Source organism: Myotis myotis, unplaced genomic scaffold (assembly GCF_014108235.1).
Source record: "Myotis myotis isolate mMyoMyo1 unplaced genomic scaffold, mMyoMyo1.p scaffold_m19_p_79, whole genome shotgun sequence".
NCBI lineage: Eukaryota > Metazoa > Chordata > Mammalia > Chiroptera > Vespertilionidae > Myotis > Myotis myotis.
The window spans coordinates 63,031-83,843 of NW_023416389.1; the positions used below are offsets into that span (position 1 = coordinate 63,031).

Sequence of the window (20,813 nt, forward strand, 5' to 3'; positions counted from 1 at the left end):
GCCTCGCTCCTGCGTGGAGCCCGCAGGGGCCGATGGGGCGGGGCGCGGGGGGGGGGGGGGGGCAGGGGCGGGGGTGCTCCCTGCCGGGCATTTCTCACCATTTTCCTAATTTCCTTCCCGTTGAGCTCGGGCCTGCCTTCCTCACCTACTTCCCCGGGCACTCGGGGCGGCTGTGGGACCCCCTTTTCCCAGCCCCCCTCGGCAGTTCCCCGTGGAGTGCAGTCCTGGGTATCCCACACCACCGATTAATTCTATTCCGATCCCTTCTTTGGAAAGAGGTGAACTCTGAACAGATGAGAAACGTGACATCGGGTAAAGCACAGAAGGGTTGTCATGCGGACGCTGGTTTTTCTCCTTTTTAATAATTTATATCAGAGAGGAAGGGAGAGGGAGAGAGAGACACATCAGTGATGAGAGAGAATCATGGATGGGCTGCCTCCTGCACGCCCCCTGCTGGGGATGGAGCCCGAAACCTGGGCCTGTGCCCTGACCGGGAATCGAACTGGGACCTCCTGGTTCATAGGCCGATGCTCAACCACTGAGCCCCGCCGGCCGGGCTGACATAACGTAGGTTTCCCGACCTCTTTTCAGCTGAGGGCCTTTCCTCGACGGGGCGACCCGAAGAAGTGACTTCTCTCTGCGCCATCTCTCCCCTCACAGGAGGGGATGCTAGCAAACGCTCGTGACGTGGCCAGGATGGCAGGAGACAGACCTGAGGCAGACTCAGCCCAGTGCCCTGCCAACCCCAGGCCCGTGTTTATGCCGGAAGGACCACTCGGGGCAGCTCTCCCACCCACGACCCTGAGACGACATTGTCGAGGGGCAGCAAGGGCTGAACAGAAGCTCGTCTGTGGGTCAGGCTGGCCGACAGCTGGCCAGGGGCCGCCTGGCTGAGCCCTGCGGTTCGTGGTGGCATTTACAGAGGACCTTGTCTGCGGAAGGCACCGCGGGGAATTGTAACAAGTGTTAGTTAGCGGCTCTAATGGCGAGCTCCCTCCCTCTCTCTCTGTCTCTGCTGTGCATCTCCAACGCGACACAAAGTAATATTTATTTCCACCGCGAGCAGCAGCCCAGATGGGTCGTTTCCGGGGAGAGCCCTGCTCCCCGCTGGGTGGGGGCTGACCCCGTAGCTCTCCAGGTCACCTTGGAGTGGGTGTCGGTACCGCCCACCCGTCTTACGGAGGGCGTGTTGTGAAAGTGAATCATTTCATTTTCTTTTTGCTTGTTTGCTTGTTTTGGACAAAGACAAATACGGTATCTGGCTGCCCTGTAAACAGGAGAATAGGGGTGTAGCTGTGTCTGCAGCAGTAAGCCAGTGCTGTGAGGTCCCAGGGTGCGTGTGCGTGATGGGTGCTACTCAGCACCGGACACATCGGGCTGTTTGTTTGGTTGTTTCATCCTCACCCGAGGATGCCTTTCCATTGGTTTTTAGGGAGAGCGGAAGAGAGCGGGAAAGACACAGAGAAACATCGATGCGAGAGAAACACATCAATTGGTTGCCTCCTGAATGTGCCCAGACCAGGGCCTGGGCCGGGGAGGAGCCTGCAACCCAGGAACGTGCCATTGACCAGAATCAAACCCAGGACCCTTCAGTCCGCAGGCTGACGCTCTCCCCACTGAGCCACACCGGCCAGGGCTCGCATCGGGGCTGTTGACATCCCTGCCCTCACACCTGGCCCACGAAACACCTCCTTGTAAATCGAGGGCCGATGGGGGTGTTACCGGAGCGTCCGCGTCTCTTAATTCACGGTGCGCACTGCACTTCCTCCCCTCCGTCTACCGGCTACACTGTTGCGTCTTAATTACAACATTAAACACTGTCGCTTCCCGTTATGGAGCCAGCGGGGGTTTCTTTACTGAGCAGCTGAGTGGCTCGATTACCCTCCCGCTAACGGGGAGCGTGTGATTAGCACTGTCTGGAGGCTAATTTCCCCGCGCGCTGCCGGCCTCCCGGGCCAGCCGGACATCCTTCTCCAGAAAAGGCAGGCCTGGCGTCACTTGATGGGCCCAGCCTGCACGTTCACGCCAAGAACATAAATCCGGGTCCACGGCTGCGCTTCACTCCCACGCCAGGGGCCTGCCGGGCCGGCCTCCAGGGGCTGACATGCAGAAGGGAGATGAGGTCGCGAAAAACACCAGGTCGTCCTTCAGCACCGACCCTGTGACGGGGTTTCCGAGTCTTGCCACGGAGACCGGGGGAGGGCTTATTGCTTCTTTGTATGATCGTGATAAGAAACAGAATACGCCCTGGCCCGTGTGCTCAGTGGTTAGAGCGTCAGTCTGTGGACTGTAGGGTCTCAGGTTTGATTCCGGTCAAGGGCACAGGCCCGGGTTGCGGGTTCCATCCCCAGTGTGGGGCGTGCAGGAGGCGGCCGATCCATGATTCTCTCTCCCTCTCCCTTCCTCTCTGGAATCAGTAACTAAAAAATAAATAAGAAGGTGCATCTTTTTCCCACGCAACACACACACACCCCTGATTGAGTAGGTGTGTCTCGGGCACCGAGTTCTCCGCGGGCGTGACGGGCTGAGGGCACACTGTCACCATCTTACCTAAGGGCGCAGCGGCGGGAGGAAAAGGGGGAGGAGGGAGGGTGGAGAACAGCCGGTCTGCGAACAGTTTGCTGCCCGAGGCCGAGTTGAGGTGGGGGACAGTGTGGCTCAGAGAAGACAGCGGGTCAGCTTCCCAGGGACCGAGCTCCGCAGGCCTGGCTGCTTCCCCGAGGGGTTCGCCCTCGGTGTCACCCCCTGTCAGACGGAGCCCTTTTGGGGGCCCCCAGCGGTGTCTGCTGTGCACAGGGAGACGGGACCGGGTCTCACGCCTGTCCCTCCCTGCCGTCTCCCTCCACCTGCAGCACAGACTCCCCGGGGCTGGGACACTCCGTACCCACAGCGTCATGTTTACGGGGTGAGATCACAGGGCCGATGAGGTCATGTCACCGCGCCGAAGGGGACGCGGGCCGCCTGGACCGCAGCCAAACGAGAGGCGCTCAGACGCCGTGTCCTTCGGCAAACGTGTCCCCAGACGCGGGCCCCCTACGGCTTCAGGGTCTCAGGGTCGATGCACGGGGATCAGCTCTTCTGACTCGACGTGAAAAGAATTTGCCCGTCTTCACACACAGACGCACAGGAACTCTAGCAGGCGACACCAAGATAGGGTGTCATCGTAGCTATTAGGTGGATCGCACAGGCAGCCTGGCTGGTGTGGCCCAGTGCAGCCTGGCTGGTGTGGCCCAGTGGTGTGGCTCAGCATCCAGGGACTCTCCCGGGAACGAGTGTGACATGTGTCTGTCCTCCGTCCCACAGCCCTGCGGTCGCCCAGGGTGACTCGCACTCCAGCTTTGTTTCCTGTCTTTTTTTCTTAATTTCTGAGAGGAAGGGAGAGGGAGAGGGAGATAGAAACGTCAATGATGAGAGAGAATCATGGACCGGCTGCCTCCTGCATGCCCCCCACTGGGGATGGAGCCTGCAACCCGGGCCTGTGCTCTGACCAGGAATCGAACCCTGGCCTCCTGGTTCATAGGTCGACGATCAGCCCCTGAGCCACGCCGCCCGGGTTGTTTCCTCTCTCTGGGAAGAAGGCGGGAAACCACAGAGCAAGGTCTGAAGAGGAAGCCCTGCGAGATTTCCAGGCTGCGGTCCCCCAGACGCAGGGAATGTCTCAGTCGCCAAACCCCGGGCGCAAGCTGGTTCCGCAGCGTCTGAGGCTGACGGCATCACACGCGGGGGGAATTCCGATGCCGGGAGGAGACCGGGCGCTGGCCCAGGCACGCCTTGTAAATGTCGTCCTTTATTTTTTAAAATACATCTTTATTGATTTCAGAGAGGAAGGGAGAGGGAGAGAGAGATAGAAATATCAATGAGGAGAGAGAACCACCGATCAGCTGCCTCCTGCACGCCCCCCACTGGGGATGGAGCCCGCAACCTGGGCCTGTGCCCTGACCGAGAATTGAACCTGGGACCCTTCAGTCTGCAGGCCAATGTTCTATCCACTGAGCCAAACCGGCCAGGGCTGATGTCATCCTTTAAAATACATCCTCCCCCCCCTCCCCCCTGCTCCATGCTCTGAAGCAAGACACACAGAGGAACCCCTACACTAACCCCCCCACAGAGAGTTAGCAAAACACCAGTGGGCAGAACCCGGACACTCCCCAGGGAAATCTGCTCATCGACTCCCAGAGGGGCAGCGTCCGCGACTGGCTGATGGACAGTCTGAGCGAAAGTAAAAGCTGCTGCTCAGAAGGCTTTTAAAAAGCCCTTTCGGTGAAGAAAAAAGAGACGTTACTAGGAAAAGCCATGTCGGCGCCTGTGGGGCTTTCATTCCTTTGATAGCAGCTTAACGGGCAGAAGGAATAGGTTAGCGAGTAAATACTTCATTCCGGGCCACGAGAGAGCCGCGGGCCCCAGCGAAGGAGTGAGTGCGTGTCACCACCAGCCGAGTGACGGCACCCTCCCCGCGGCCACGGGAAGCGGGTCTCGGCCGAGAAACCCTCGCCGCATCCTGCGCAGGTTCATGGGGGACACTGGCCATCAGCGCCCCCCCTTTCTCTCTTTATATATATTTTTATTGATGTCAGAGAGGAGGGGGGAGGGAGAGAGAGAAACATCAATGATGGGAGAGAATCATGGATCGGCCGCCTCCTGCACGCCCCCCACTGGGTGGAGCCCGCAACCCGGGCCTGTGCCCTGCCTGGGAATGGAGCCGCGACCCCCTGGTTCCTAGGCTGACGCCCGACCCCTGAGCCACATGGCCTATTAACGGTCTTCCTCAGCAAGCTCGCTTCTGCCTCCCCGGGGCCAGTTCACTTCCTGTCCCTTCGCAGTTCCCACAGCCACTCCCCTGCGCTCAGACGCGTGAAATGCTTGCCCTTTGTCCGGGGCCCGTGGCCGTGACTTCCCCAGGCCCCGCCCTGTGCACGGCGGTCCCCGTCCTCGTGCAAAAGTGACTGTGACGTGGGAGCCCCCGGCCCTTCGTCCCCGGGGGCTGCTCAGGGTCCAGATGGAAACCCTAGCCAGGTCCCCGCTCCGTTGACTCAGCCAAACAAGATCAACCACCGTGAGAACATTCCGGAGCTTCGTTCAGAACCTGAGAGGGGTGGGTCCCAGTACAAGTCATTATCTAAGATGTCTCCCGTCGGCGGTGAACTGACCCGTAAAATAATTAATCAAGAGTCGTCTGCTCTGCGGGATTGACATTCTCCCCCTCATTCGTGCTCGAGAGAATCCCATTAAAGGCTCTAATTGACTCTGCATTCAGCGGGGCCGGGATCACATCTGCCCAGATGTTAACGCGGAGACGAGCCAAAGGCCGGCTCCTCCCAGCTGCGCGGGTCTGGTCTGCAGAGCGATGTGTTCAGCAGCCGCATCTGTGCACAGAGAGTAGGACGGGGTGACGGGCCTCGCACCCCAGACTCTGGCCCGGGCGGTAGGGAGGGCCCTTCTGGCTGCAGGGCGAACAGGCTCCTGAGTGAGGTCCAGCCGGGTGGGCCACATGGGAGCCCTTTCTCCCGCCAAAACCCGGGCAGGAGGGACGGCGGCTTGGCCGAGGGGCTCGGGGAGCGGGACGGACGGGATGCTGTGGAGAGAGGGGCTGGGCTGGCGGCTCAGAGGGAGGCGGACAGACACGGTGATGGGGAGTGGGGTGAGAAGGTGGCTGGGAGCCTCCTGGGCTGGGAACTCCAGCAGCTGGGTGGACGCCCTCCTCTGAGACGGGAAAGCAGTGGGCGGAGTTCTGGGGGGAGGCCATTGGCTTAGGGAGGCCTGTGTGGAGCGGGAAGTGTCTTAGAAACAGCAGCCAGCACCTTGACCTTGGAGAGTCAGGTCTTGCTCCTCAGAGCTGTGCATTTATTCTGTAATCACAAACCTAGCCCTGGCCAGCTGGCTCAATGGATAGTGCGTCGGCCTGCAGACTGAAGGGCCCTGGTTTTGATTCTGGTCAAGGGCACGTGCCTGGATTGCAGGCTCCATCCTGGGCCCTGGCCAGGGCAGGTGTAGGAGGCAACCAATCGATGTGTCTCTCTCATCATCGTTGTTTCTCTCTCTCCCTCTCTCCCCCTTCCTCTCTGAAATCAATAAAAAAAAAAATATTTGTTTGAATTCTTAAAGACGGGACACTGCCGGCCAGCATTCCTCACGGACAGCCGTGCAGACGCGATTCACAACATCTGGTCAAACCGAACCCGCCACGTCCGGGAAGGGTGATGGATCGCGAGGGACAAGCCACACAGCGTGCAGGGGGCGCGAGGGGGCTGCTCGGGGCTGATGGGACGTTTTGAGCCTGGGCGGTGGGTGGGGCTATCAGCACCATCGTCTGAATCTATTCAAACTCGTCGAGTTACACATTTAAAATAGTCGACTCCATTTTATGTACGTTCTACCTAACACAGCGGTTATGAGGTGCGTAGCATGGCCAGGGCTGTTCTTCTGTGGAGGGAAAAAAAAAAAAGAATTCAATCCAGGGTTCTGTTCTCCAGGAAAGTAAGAGTGGCCATAAATTTGAGTTTTAATTTGACTGGACGTTTTATTATAGATAGTCAAGTGTCTGCAATATGGCTTACCCACACACTTAATGTGTGTCTAACGAGATTCTCTGGCCGACTAATTATGGAGCCTGAGTAATGGACTTGAACCATTGTAGGAGCCTGCACAGCCCTCTCGGGCGACAAAGAGAGACACTCTTACCAGAATGTTCCGCAGTGTGTCTGCCCACGCAGTGCACCGTAACGGATTTCGCCCACACCCATTGCCTTTCTGCGTAAAAATTACTCTACTCGCCCACCATCAGAGCAGTCCCTGTATGTCTGTCCGTCATTAAAAACCTGATTATCCTAAGAAGGCGCCACTCCCAGCATATTCTTTTTTTCTTTTTTTTTTCTTCTTTTTTAAAAATATATTTTATTGATTTTCTACAGAGAGGGAGGGAGAGGGACAGAGAGTCAGAAACATCGATGAGAGAAACATTGATCAGCTGCCTCCTGCACACCTCCCACTGGGGATGTGCCCGAAACCAAGGCACATGCCCTTGACCGGAATCGAACCCGGGACCTTTCAGTCCGCAGGCCGATACGCTATCCACTGAGCCAAACCGGTCAGGGCCCAGCATATTCTTTATGCGTTTCTTTTTTTTTTTTTAAAGATATTCTATTGATGTTTTACAGAGAGGAAGGGAGAGGGATAGAGAGTTAGAAACATTGATGAGAGAGAAGCATCGATCAGCTGCCTTCTGCACACCTCCTACTGGGGATGTGCCCGCAACCAAGGTACATGCCCTTGACCAGAATCGAACCCGGGACCCTTCAGTCCGCAGGCCGACGCTCTATCTACTGAGCCAAACCAGTCAGGGCTCTTTATGCGTTTCTGACCCCGTGTGTGCCGCCAGTACCTCACAGAGGTTTAGAGAAAAATGGGAAATTTCGCGAAATGGGCTTCGGATTGGAAAGGAAGCCATAAAGCAAGACTGATTTAGTGACCGGGCGGGCGAGAACGGACGGGTGGCAGGTCGTTAGACATCAAGTGTTGGAGAAACGTAGATTTCTCAAGGCGCAAGCTTTGCACATCAAAGCCGAGCCCAGATGTGTGTCCTCCAGCCTGGGGAGTGGGCAGGGGCGTCCGTTCTCCAGAACCGAACCGGCCCGAAAAGACCAGCTTTGCGCGGGCCCCGGAGGAGCCAGTGGGCGCCATTTCTGGGAAAATCGTCATAAGACGGGCAGCTCCTTGCATGTGCAGACCTCGGCTGATTCCGGCGTGCTCCTTGAGCCTCGTGGTAATTCCCTGATGGTCGCCTCCAGCTCCGGTTGGCGGCAGCCTCCTGCTTGGCCGGCGGGGTGGGCGTGCGTTTATTTCCCGCCGCTGCCGTTTTATGAATTCGTCCGGATGCTCCAGCTCCCCAGTCGCGTGGCGCCGCGGGCGTAGCGGAATCCGCATCTCAGAGCCTGTGTTGCGCACACACCCGACTCCGGGGTGAGGGAGGCGGAGGGGCGGACACCCTCCGGCCACTGAACTCCGCGGGGCGGGGGGTGCCCTCGGCCGCACCCCGGCTTCATGAGTAAAACCAGAGAGAGCGATGGTGGGAGGGAGGCACGGAGAGGGTCCCGCGGGGCAGCCACACCCCCTCGCGGTCCCGCTCGGAACGAGACACCGACCGAGCGTGGCCCCTGTGCACGTGGGGCCCACTTTTCACCCCCAGCTCGGTGACTGCGCCGGGATTTCCCCATCCGGCCCGGAGACGCGGGGCCCGGAGGCGCCGACGAGGACCCACGGGTGGCGCGTTGCGCTGTCAGTGTGAACGGAATAGCAGCGGGGACACGGCCACGGGCAGTGACCTGTTGCCGTGGGAAGTGGTTGAAAGGGCCTCACACCGACAACAGGGGGTGCGGGTGAGCCCTGGGTGCTGCACATCACGTGCTGACGTCAGAGCTGCAGCTGTCTGTAGTCAGTGCTGGGCTGGGGGTGGGGCATGTACCCTGATGACGTCAGAGCTGCAGGTGTCTGTAGTCAGTGCTGGGCTGGGGGTGGGGCATGTACCCTGATGACGTCAGAGCTTCAGGTGCCTGTAGTCAGTGCTGGGCTGGGGGTGGGGCATGTGACGTGATGACGTCAGAGCTGCAGGTGTCTGTAGTCCGCGCTGGGCTGGGGGTGGGCAGCGCCAACCCCGCCCCCTGGAGCTGGCACCCCGTGTGCTCAGGCCGCCAGGGGGCTCCTGGGGAAAACGGTTCCCCAAAGCGGCCAGAACGAGCGGGAACATGACGAGGCGAGCTTTCTCATAACCCTGGCGACACGGTGGTGGCTGATTGAAGGTGACAGCAATGGAGGTGGAGGGGAGGAAATGGGGGTGCGCTGTCCGTGGTGCTGACGGGAGGGGACCCTGTGCCGGGAGCGCCCTGGGGACCAGGGAAGGAAAAGTGGGTGGTGGCGCCTGGGGTTCGGTCTGCAGCCCCCAGGGGGCCCATCGCACCGCGTACTGTTTGGGACGCTGAGGGCGAAGCCAGTGGAGGGAGGAACCCCGCGGAGAGGTCAGGCGGGCAGGGGCACCTGGGGTGCTCAGGGGCGAGGACCGAGCTGGGCACCTCGATGCTGGAGGAGATCACACGGGGGGGGGGGCGCGACTTCCCACGGCGACGTCGCCCCCACACGACTGGTCACCCAGCTGCTCTGCTGGACACACCTCCTCTAGGTTCACAGAGATAGTGGGTCAGTGTCTGTGAGCTCGGCCACTCTGCAGGGTCTGGAATGGTTTTCCTTTTCGCCCAGCTCCCATGACCCCTCGCCCCGTGACCCCTCTCCCCGTGGTCCCTCTCCCCGTGACCCCTCTCTCCATGACCCCTCTCCCCGTGACCCCTCTCTCCGTGACCCCTCTCCATCTGACTCTGCGAGGCCTGGGGACAGCCTCAGGGGCCAGCCCGCCTGGGACTCAGAGACGCGGCCCTGTCCACCGAGAAGACATGGAGACGACAGGCTGCGGCTGGGGAGCAGCAAAAACTCTGCCCTGCCCCTCTGCAAGGTCGCACCCCGTCACCCCACCACCAGGAGGCGGAGGGCAGACTCGCCGAGCGCACCCATGGCCAGGCGTCCTGGGGCCGGTGTCGCGGGGGGACTGCGACCGGCTTAAAGCCCCGCGCGGTCGTCCCCCGCCTCCCAGAGCAATCTTAATTGCATCCCTTCCTCCTCCTAATTAGCGTGAACTCGAGGCATGCAAATCCATCCTCGCATTAGCCTCAGGACAACATAATTAAGAAGTTGTCTGGTGGAGGAGAGAAAAAACTCATCGCGCATTCCGGGGCGGGTCCACGGGTGACTTCTGGACTCTCCGCGGTCCCGGGTCCACGGCGCTGGCTGGCTGCCGGCATAGATAATCAGACCTGGCTCCCGGCCACCGGCCGCCGAGCTGCCTGAGGCCGCCGGGTCAGGAGAGGGCTCGCATTCCAGCAGTCCCTCTGGAGCTGGGGTGCGATCCGAGAGACACCCACTCCTGGGCCCACACACTGCGCTTCGGTGCAGCAGGAGCGGCCCTTTGATGTCGGTTCCTGCTGTCCGTTCCGGGCCAGTTGAATTAATTTCTCATTTTCGTGTACGGAAAACTGGCTGCTCCTGGCTGCTCCTGGCCGGGGGGCGGTTCTGCCGCCTTTGACAATTTGACATGCCTTGTGCTGTGGTGATGGGGGGAAGGGGGGCAGCCGTGTAGGGGAAGGGACAGGCAGGCGCCCCCCGGTTTCAAAGGGCAAACACCCAGGGTGGGAAGAGGCCCCTACACGCGGCCGTCACTCGCACCCTCAGGCCGCCGTGTAGCGGTTGGGAAGGAGGCACCATTGTCTGTAAGAACCATGTCAGTGCTGACCATGGTCGGTCCCCGGTACATGCTGAGTGCACACACACACGCTGTCCTTGTCGCTTGTCATGGGACCTGGAACACGGGCTCTGCTATTTCTGACACGAGGATTAGCATGTTTTAAAAATGCGCACAGCCCGGCTGGTGTGGCTCAGTGGTCGAGCATCGACCTATGAACCAGGAGGTCACAACTGGATTCCGGTCGGGGCACAGGCCCGGGTTGTGGGCTCGATCTCCAGCGCGGGGCGGGCAGGAGGCAGCCGATCCATGGTTCTCTCTCATCATGGATGTTTCTCTCCCTCTCCCTTTCTCTCTGACATCAATAAAAATATATTTTTAAAAGGTTACTGATGTCCCGTCTCTTAAATCTCAGACCAGTGGTGGCTCACAAGGCCCGTTAGCCTCTTCTCTGCCCACGAGGGCTCTGACCTTCTCTCTCCACCTTGTGTTTTGTTACCCGGGGGGGCCCAGCCGAGGATTAAAAAGGAAGTGGGGGTCCATCCTTCACGCCCTCTCCCCAGTGCTGGGATGCCCGCCAGACCCACCCGTGCACTTAAAGGCCAGCAACGGTGCAGGGTCCTCTCTTCCGTGGAAATTCCACGTTAAAGACCCCGCTCTTGGGGGTGACATGGGATTAGTCTCCCACTCGTTCACGCCTCTGCCTAACGGGTCAGGAGGGGGCTGCGGCCTGGGGCGCGGGGCCCTCGGTCGGGCGGACCCCTCCCCTGACGCACGCGTCACTCACAAGCTCCAGGAAGTGGCTTCTGAGACCCCGTGGGTCCTCTTGCCCCTCTCAGTGCGTGTTTGCGGGCAGGTCTGACGCTGCGGTGCCATTGGCCCAGGGACCTCCTGGGGCAGCTAATCGAGTAGTAAATACATCTCTGATTGGACCACATCTCTGGGGCGTCGGGGCCGCTGGGCTCACTGGCTTAGCTGCTCGCCACCTTTAAAGCATCACAATGAAAACTGAGTTTATAAACAAAACGGCCGTGGCCGGGCCTCCCGCGCTGCACGCTCTCCCGGGGGGCGGGGGGGGGGGTCTGCAACCACCTCACCCACCGGCTACGGAGCCGATGAGGCAGCTGCACCTGCTTCCCAATGAAGCTCAGTCGGACTGGGAATGAGTGACGGATGGCGCCGGCCTCCGGGGCCAGGAGGCCTCTCAGGCGGCCTGTGCGGGCGGCGGTGCTGGGGGCCTGGGAAACGCTCGCCTCGCTGGGCGTGCGGACGAGGAGGAAAGAGTGCAACCCCTTCCCACCCCCACCCCCATTTCTCCAAAACGGGCCTCGCCCTGGGAGGAGATGTGGCCGGAACGAGGCTCAGGCTCGGCCAGCACACTGTCTCCTGATGGGAGGACAGTCTGTTAACATGACCAGTGGCCGATGGAGGACTCACACCCAGAACCTAATCCTCCCGGCTGAGGAGAGAGAGAGTGGCCCTGAGTGAGGGGCCAGGTGGCACCTGTCCTCCCCGAACCCCAAGGGCTGCTCTCTCACCCTGACGTCCCCAGACGTGCACTGTGGCCTGTCCTTCAGGTTCACGGGGACCCTCGGGACATGGTCAGACGCGTAGAAAGTGTGGCCTGAGCGGAACGAACGGCCAAGGGGAGAGGACGAGGGCTTGGGGGGGGGGGGGGCGGGGGACCTTGTGTGCACTGTGACCGACCCTATCCCCAACATCACATGTTCCCACGGGGCCAGGTAACCTTGGTAACACCTTTCCATTCCCATTAGAAGGGGGACAGCGCCGGCCAGCGTGGCTCAGTGACTGAGCATCGAACCAGGAACCGGGGGTCGCGGTTCACGGCCGGGTCCTGTGCTTGGTCTTCCAGGAGGCGGAGGTGCTGAACACCGCGGGCCTCACGGGGGAGGCGGTGGCCGTTCCGGTGACGGTGGTCTCGGTGGAGGAGGACGGCGCCGTGACGGACCTGCTGCGAGCCGTGGAGTGCAGGTCGGCCGACGAGGATGTCATCAAGGCAAGTGACGCCTCCCTGTCCCCACGGAACCCGAACCCTGACCCGCTGCCATGTCAGTGTCCCCGCTCCCGGACCCGCTGGGACCCCTGGGTCCCCGGCCCCTCCCCTCCCGTCTGCTTATCCCGCTGCCGTGGGGGGCGGGGGGGGGGAGAAAGAGCAGAGGGTGCAAGACTGCCGAGGAGGGCGGGTGCTCCGACCTGCCAGCACCGTGGGCTCTTCCCAGCCCCTGGGGAGCAGGAGGGGGTGCAGGGACCCGCACCCCATGGAGGTTCCTGCCACCCCCTCCCCTCGCCAGGCCGGGAGGGGCGGGCGGGGAGCCAGACCCAGGTGACAGGGACGTGGCTGCTCCCAGGGGGACCCCACAATGGCCAGAGCCATTGTGTGTCGCCCACGGGGTGTGACTGTCCTGTGAGCCCGGCCAGGGTGCTGTGGGCTCTGCAGACACGTGCCCTGCACCCTGGTGCCTGGGGGAGACTGGGGCTCCGAAAGGTTCTGGAAGGTTCTGGGATGCGACGGCAGCAGATGCTGAAAGTGAGGATGCGGATTCCAGGGGGTGACGGGGATGGGGCGCCGTGTTGCCCGCGAGGATGGTCTGTAAACTGAGGAACCTCCGGGGTGGGGGGTGGGGGGGTGCTGCCTGGTGAGAATGATGTCACCGGTGCCGCACCTGGTGCCGCCAGCCAATCAGGGGAGACCCCGACCCTGAAGGACACACCTGGGAGCTGCTGCGCTCCCACTGAGACCCCTGGGGCCTCCCCGAAAGTCCCCCCTTAAAGCCCTGAGGACAGAGGACCCAGCGCCTCCCCGGCCAGGGAGCTCCCTGTGCCTGTCCCTCTCCCTCGGCACCCCCCAGGCTCGTCACCATCTCCTTCCTCCCTCCCCAGCCACAGGGCCCTTCCTTTGCCTCTAGAACTCGCTTCCGGAGCCGTTTCCTGTAGGAATTACTGCTCCTACCTGTGATTTACAGACCAGTGTTCTCTGACCCCCGCCCCCCCCAAAAAAAGCCTCAGTCAAAGCTCGCAGAGGAAGCTGACAATTTCCCCAGCAAATACCCTCCCTTTCCTCTAAAGAGAACATGCGTTTCCCCAAGAACCTCCTGCCTTCGCAGCTTCCTGTGAGCGGGAGCTGTCGCTCTATCCCCGCAAAGGAACGGGGCTGTTATTTCTACCCTTTGCTGAGCGCCGGCTGCTGCAGGGAACCGGAAGGGAGAAGCGGACGAAAAACGAGTCTCAGAGAATTTGGTTTCCCCCCTCGCGCCCGTGCCTAACTGAACTGGGACACAGCCTCCGGCTCCCTGCACAGTCCGGGAGCCTGAAGCACCCGGGGCTCGGAGCCAGGGCAGGGCGGCGGGGTGTGCTGGTACAGGGCCTCCCTGTGTCCCAAGCAGGGGCAGGGCGGGAGGGGTGTGCTGGTACAGGGCCTCCCTGTGTCCCGAGCAGGGGCAGGGCGGGAGGGGTGTGCTGGTACAGGGCCTCCCTGTGTCCCGAGCAGGGGCAGGTGGCGCGGAGCTGCAGTGAGGGAGGCCCAGAGGCTGCAGGCAGCCATCACCGTCTGTCACGGCCCAGCCTCCGGCGTGATGGACGATGGCCGTGTGAGGAGACTATCTGTCAGCTTGTTGTTGCCATGTTTTTATGGCCAGTTCACGGGCCCCAAAAGCCCAAGCCCTTTCCTGCATCCCCCTCTCCCCTGTCCCCCAAACAAAAGGATACCATGAGGTTCGCTTGTGTTCTGCATCAGAGGCTGCAAGTTCAAGGGTCTCCGGTCGTATGTGTAGCCAGCACATACATTGTGTTTGGCCTGAACGTTTTTGTTGATTTTATATATCTACTAGAGGCCCGATGCGCAAAAATAGGCCGTCCTTCCCCCGGCTGCCGGCCCTGGCTTCATTCAGAAGGTCATTTAGAAGGACGTCCAGTCTAATCAGCATATTATGCTTTATATATATATATATATATATATATATATATATATATATATATATATATATATATATATATACATATATATATTATTGATCTCAGAGAGGAATTGAGAGGGAGAGAGAGATAGAAACACCCTCTAGTATCCATATAAAAGCTAACAGACGCCACAGAGATAGGTAAAGAGGTAAAGTCGTCTCTCATTCATTAGCCAGCGGGACGCGTCCCTGACAGCGAAGGGACCTGGTGCCTCAGTTTGTCGTCTGGAAAATGGGGTGACGGTGCCTCCCCACCAGACTCTCAGCGAGGATTCCGTGGGCGAAGCATCTAATCAGATGCCGAGAGGGGCCGTGGGCACAGCCCTAGGTACCCCGTAGCCCCGCATTTCCCTGTCACTGTTGTGCACGTGACTTGTTGTTCGGCCCAGGATAAAAACTAATTTCGAAGAGGCGATGCCTAGATGGAGAAACGGGCGCAAATAAATATTCCTGGAGGCTAAATTCTAAGGGGGGGAGGGGGGGAAGAATTTTAATATCCTTAGCTCTAGCTCTTAAAAAAAAAGAGCAAAACATGAGAACATAAATTTCCCCACAAGTATTGGCGATATTTAACTAAGATTTATACTCGTGCGGCATTTACGCAGAAAAAAGGAGATGGCATTAAATTCTCATAAGTGCCCGGCCGTGCCCGTCGGAGTGGGAACCGTCAGCTGTGGTTCCGCCTCGGGCTCTGGGAGGGGTGGGGGAGCCTGAAAGGACGGCCCTTCCCGCCGTCAGCACTGTGAAGTGGGAGCGAATAAATCCCTTGGCTCGCACACCTGGTCATATTTCTTGAAAATATTTTTTTATTGATTTCAGAGAGGAAGGGAGAGGGAGACAGAAACACCCGTGAGGAGAGAGAATCACGGACCGGCTGCCTCCTGCACGCCCCCCACGGGGGACGGAGCCCGCAACCCGGGCCTGTGCCCAGACCGGGAATCGAACCGGTGACCTCCTGATTCATAGGTCGACGCTCCACCACTGAACCACGCGGGCCGGGCAGCAACGGGTCATATTTTAATAAGAGGGAGGAGCTGGTCTCAGCGGCGCCCCCAGACCTTGCGTTTCTCCAGCTCATCTCGGGTTGGAGCCTTGAACCCTGGAATGAGTGGGGTGACCAGGGGCTGGAGGAGAAGAGGGGTCGGTCGGGACCGGGCGTTCTGCCCGCCGCTCCCGCGGGGACCATCCGCCCAGGATGTGCTGGGTGCCCGGCCACCCTTGGGGGGGGGGGGGGGGACCTACCCTGCCCTCCCAGAAGGGGGCAGCCGAGTCCTGGGCCCCAGCCACGGCCCCTGGCAGGAGGCTTCGCGGGAAAGACCCCAGGACGCGGACCACAGAAACGCCTTCCCTGGTGCCCGTGGGCCGTGGGCCACGACGGGAACTCACGGCCTCCTGCCCCCCCCCCCCCAGGTGTCCGACCGCTGCGACTACGTCTTCGTAAACGGGAAGGAGATGAAGGGCAAGGTGGGGGCGGTGGTGACCTTCACCTACCAGCACCTGAGCGCCCCCCTGGAGATGACGGTGTGGGCGCCCCGGCTCCCGCTGCACATCGAGGTCTCGGACGCCGAGCTCAACCAGATCAAGGGCTGGAGGGTGCCCATCGCCCCCGACAGCAGGTGGCGTGTCCGTGGGGACCCCGGCAGGGACCCAAGTCAGTGTGCGGGGCTCAGCGGGAACAGGCAGCCGGGACGAGTTGGGGGGGCGACTTGGGGCACCACTGCCACCCTCTGCCCTTCACACAGCCCCGCCCCCACGCACAGCCCCGCCCCCATGTGCAGCCCCGCCCACCGCACAGCCCCGCCCTCTGCACAGCCCCGCCCTCTGCACAGCCCCGCCCTCCGCACACAGCCCATGACCATTGGCCCAACGAGTCAGGACCTGCTAAACGGAACTGACCCTTTGCCAGGCCAGCTCGGGACAGCGAGGAAGAGGAAGATGAGGAGAGGCGGGGTCGGGGCTGCGCCCTCCAGTACCAGCACGCCATGGTGCGCGTCCTGACTCAGTTTGTGGCCGAATCAGCTGACCCTGGGGGCCCCCTGGCCCACCTGCTGGGCTCCGACTGGCAGGTGGACATCACGGAGCTGGTGAAGGGGTTCATGCAGGTGGAGGACCCTCGGATCGCCCGGCTGCAGGGGGGGCAGGTCCTGGTGGGCCAGGAGCTCGGGATGACCACCCTCCAGGTAAGACGTCCCCGGGGCAAGGACACTCCTCTTTTCTTTATATTTTAAATATGTTGTATTGGTTTTTAGAGGGAGGGGGGGGGAGAGAGAGAGAGAGAGAGAGAGAGATCAATGAGGGAGAGCATCGTGCCTTCTGCACGGCCCCTACTGGGGACTGAGCCTGCAACAGGGCATGTGCCGAGATGGAATGGAACTGTGACCACCTGGTGCCCAGGATGACGCTCAACCCCATAGCCACGCCAGCTGAGCGCCCCCCACCTCTTTAACGCCACGCAGGTCATCTCCGTGGTGGGGCAGGGGCCGCGCTTCGCCCTGTCCAGCCCCTCCCATCTTGCTGTTATTTAAAAAGACAGGAACTTGTCGGGCAGGACACTGTTTTGGGAAGAAGACACCAGAAAGCACCGTTTCCGCTTGTCATACAGTTCTGTTTCCAGATCCTGTCGCCCCTGTCGGACGCCATCCTGGCTGAGAAGACCATCACGGTGCTGGACGAGAAGGTCACCGTCACGGACCTGGGGGTGCAGGTGGTGGCAGGCCTGTCGCTCTCCCTGCAGCTCAGCCCAGGGAGCAACAGGGCCATCTTCGCCACAGCCCTGGCTCAGGAGCTTCTGCAGAGGCCAGGCCAGGTACAGAGGCTGGGACACCACAGGGGGAGGGTCGCATGGGGCAGGTCACACCCCAGGTGAGGTCACACCCCAGGTGAGGTTACACCCCAGGTGAGGTCACACCCCAGGTGAGGTCATACCCAGGTGAGGGCACACCCAGGTGAGGTCACGGTGCAGGAGAGGTCACACTGTTAACAGGATTTGCACAATTGAGACCCCTAGAACCCCAGAGGTGAGACGCATTGCCTCTTGGGAGGAACGTGGGATTTGGGTGAGCCTCGCTGCGCACGCAGGTGGTGGCCTCGTGTTGTGGGGTGCCTCCCTGCCGCCTGCCCTGGGCCGTCATTGGGTGGTTTTCCTCCGCTTCACCTCATGTGGGAGTGAGTTTTCTTTCCTGCTCTGAGCTTTGCGCACCTTCTGTTTCCACACGGCTCACACGCACTTCCTTTGCGGTCATGCCGCCCGTCCGCCGTGTCGGTGACGGGTGCTCGCTGAGCCTGGTGCCCGCGCTGACGGACTCGCGTTCCCCCACAGGAGGCGGCCCTCAGCTGCTGGGTGCAGTTCAGCGACGGCGCAGTCACGCCCCTGGACATCTACGCGGGGGGAGACTTCTCCCTGGCGGCCACCTCCGCGGACCAGCAGGTGGTCTCCATCCGCCAAGACCCAGCCTCCCAGTGGCCTGTCCTCGTGGCGGAATCCGAGGGGCAGGGCGCCCTGGTCAGGGTGGAGATGGTCATCAGCGAGTCCTGCCAGAAGTCCCAGCGGAAGAGCGTGCTGGCTGCGGGTACCGCGGCCCTGAGGGTGAAATTCGGCCAGACCGACGCCCACCCCAACGCCAGCGACAGCAGACGCGCGGGGGCGGGCGCGCACCTGGAGACCCCGGGCGGCGACAGGCGGCCCCGCAGGCCCCCGCCGGCCTGGGACGGGCCGGAGGGCCAGGCGCTCAGCGGCGCGTCCGCTTCCGTGGGCACCGCGGGCGGGAGAGCGCCCACGACGGAGAGGTCGTCCTTGCGGAGGAACCAGGGCTGGGAGAGCCTCTCGGACGGCCGGGGCAGCCTGCACACCGTCCCCACCCACCTCCCCGGGGCCCCAGCCCAGGCCGAGCTCCCCGGGAGCCATGGCGACGCGGACGCGGACCCGAGCGACCTGGCGCAGGCCTCCAAGGGGCTGAGCGACCTGGAGATCGGCATGTACGCGCTGCTGGGCGTCTTCTGCCTGGCCATCCTCGTCTTCCTGGTCAACTGCGCCACCTTCGCCCTCAGGTACCGGCGCAAGCAGCTGCCCTTAGAGGAGCAGGAGGGGCTGAGCCACGCCCACGACTGGGTGGGGCTGAGCCCGGGGGCGGAGCTGCTGGAGAGCCGCCTCCGCTTCGCCCAGGACGAGCCGGTCAGCACCGCGGACAGGGGCCTGGACCTGGAGGAGAGCAAGTTCCTGATCAGCACCCAGAACAGCGCCAACGGGCAGCTGCTGTCCGGACCCGCCGCGGGCGCCCCCAGGAGCGAGGGGAAGAGCGAGCCACCCGCGTCCCCCACCTCCAAGCGGAGGAGGGTGACCTTCACCACCTTCACCTCCATCTCCTCCCCGGAGGACAGGGGCCCCGCGGGCGCCCCAGGGTCGGGCGGCGAGGAAGACTCGGGCTGGGTCTGCCGGGCCCTGGACCCTGGGGAGCAGGACCCACGCGGCTACGTGGAAGGGATCCTCCGGGATGACGTGTAGCGCGCACGCGCGCGGACAGTGGTTCTCACTCACCTTTTCGCCTTTAATTTTGGGGGTGGGCGGCCAGGGTGCCCCGCCAGGGGGAGGAAGGAAGGACAGGACGAGACCCCGGTGACATTGTCAACAGAGTCCCAGGAAAGACCCCTGGCTCCGCCCGGAGGCCGGCTCCCTCTGGACGCCCATGTCCCCACGGCCAGGGTCAGTGGCGAGGCGCTCGTCACGCGTGGCAGGATGTTTGAAACTGGGGAGAGAAATACAGCCTGGATCTCTGAGCGTCTGCGAGCCTCCAGGGACAGGCGCCCCCCTCTCTCTAATCAGGGGGTCGGGTGTGAGGTCCGCGTGGGTCACCGGCTCAGGGTGTGGACGAGGGAGGAACGCTGACCTGGGATGAGCGGAAGTGGTCCCTGGGGACGTGGGTGGCGGGACCTGGGGGGCACATCTTGCTATGAGAGTGGCCCCGCCGGCCCTGGGAGGCGTGACCACAGGCTATCACCGCCCAAAGGCAGGGCCAGAGTGGCCGGCTGATCTGCAGAGCCGGGCAGCGGCGCACCGGGGCGCGTGGGGGCCACGGCCCCTTCTAACTGGTGCCCAGGACACACAGACACACAGACGGACAGAGCCCTCCGTGCCGGCGAGTCAGCGCTTCCTCCCCTGTCCCCGGGGACGTGGGCCCAGAACGTCACTCAGGTTCAGAGACCTGAGGTTTTCCTGTAGCAGCCGCACCGCGTTCAGAGGCGCCCTCCCTGCACCAGCCTCTCCCCAGCCGGGTCCCTGTGGGCAGCGGGCAGTTCTCACGGGGTCTCTGTGGGCTCCCAGGTGGGGGTCCCCGAGGAGGCCCCCGGGCAGCCTTCCAGGCTGGCTGCCCCGGAAGGAGCTGGTCTGAGGGTGGACAGTGGCCGCGAGGGTCCCTGCTGACGCTCGGCCCCGGTTCTCCGGAAGGAAGAGGGCGGCCCTGTGATGCTCGGGCGGTGACGGCAGGTCCCTGGCCGGGGCTGTGGACGCAGGCGTGGGCGTCCGTGTGGCGTGCAGGGGAGGAGGGTTGGGACTCCGGGTGGGTAAGGCGGTCGGGCAGGGAGCCTGTGCCCACTGCCCCCTGGCACACGGGCAGAACGCACGGCCCGTGACCTTGGAGAGCGAGCGGGCCGACTGCAGTGGGTCCGAGGCTGGGGTGGCCCCGAACACCTGTGCGTTCCTCAGACGCGAGGCCTGTGCCCACCGAGGTGGACGGGGACTGAGGGGGTGAGTCCTTGTCCAGCAGATGCGAGAGCTGGGGGCGGGGGAGGGGGCCCAGCAGGTCCGGCCACGCCTCACATCAGCGCTGTCTCCCTCCGCCTTCCTCTGTCGCTGTCTCTCTCCAATTCCCTCTCCATTTCCTCCCGTCTCTCCTCGTGTCTCTGTGAGTCTCCCTCCCGCCCCCCACCGCCCTCGCTCTCTGTCTGCCTGTAGCTGAGTTCTCCTAGGAGAGGTTCACACCCTGACCCTCTGCGCTCGCTCCCCGCACCGGCGCTGAGCTGTGGGCCTGCACCTCAGCCCCCCGCAGCCCCAGGCCCTTCCCCTTCGGCCTCACCCCCTCCGCCTGGGGCGTAACTGTGGCCCCTTTGGGTGACCCGGTCCCCCTGCTCCTCCCGTCTCACCCACTTGCTGTTCGTTTCCTGCCGCAGCCGCTGCGCCCCCTCCTCCCCCCAATCTGGGAGCAGAAACCATGTGTCGGACCCGGGCCGCAGGTGTAACATGTATTATAAACCCTCCGGCTGCACATGCAGAGTCTGCCCGGAGTGTCTGCGGCTGACCCTGCGAGGGGCCGCCTCTGTCCCGCGGTCCCCAGGGCTGCCGGGCTGCGGCTTCCGCGGCTGGACCTCCGGCTGCAGGGTCCGGCGCCATGCAATGACCCCCGCGCCCTGCACCGCGAGGGGGGATGACAGACCACCTCCTCCTGCTCCCAGCGGCTCCTTCGGGACCTGCGGGTTCACAGATAAATGAAGGGGCTCCGCTAAGCGCAGCTGAGGGATGGCGTTCAGAGAGCCACAGCGGCGGGAGGCGGGGGGTGGGGGGCAGGGGG

At 62.3% G+C, this 20,813-nt stretch overlaps 1 protein-coding gene across 1 annotated transcript in view; it reads left to right on the forward strand.

Moving 5' to 3' along the window:
- TMEM132D (transmembrane protein 132D) overlaps window positions 1-19,571 on the forward strand; it is a 77,569-nt gene extending 57,998 nt beyond the window's left edge. Inside the window, exons 5-9 of the mRNA XM_036318535.1 lie at window positions 12,153-12,296; window positions 15,664-15,869; window positions 16,160-16,433; window positions 16,868-17,059; window positions 17,573-19,571. Coding sequence (XP_036174428.1) covers window positions 12,153-12,296; window positions 15,664-15,869; window positions 16,160-16,433; window positions 16,868-17,059; window positions 17,573-18,754 — 1,998 coding nt within the window. The 3' untranslated portion in view covers window positions 18,755-19,571. The remainder of the gene's footprint in view (window positions 1-12,152; window positions 12,297-15,663; window positions 15,870-16,159; window positions 16,434-16,867; window positions 17,060-17,572) is intronic.
- Window positions 19,572-20,813: the final 1,242 nt, after the last annotated feature.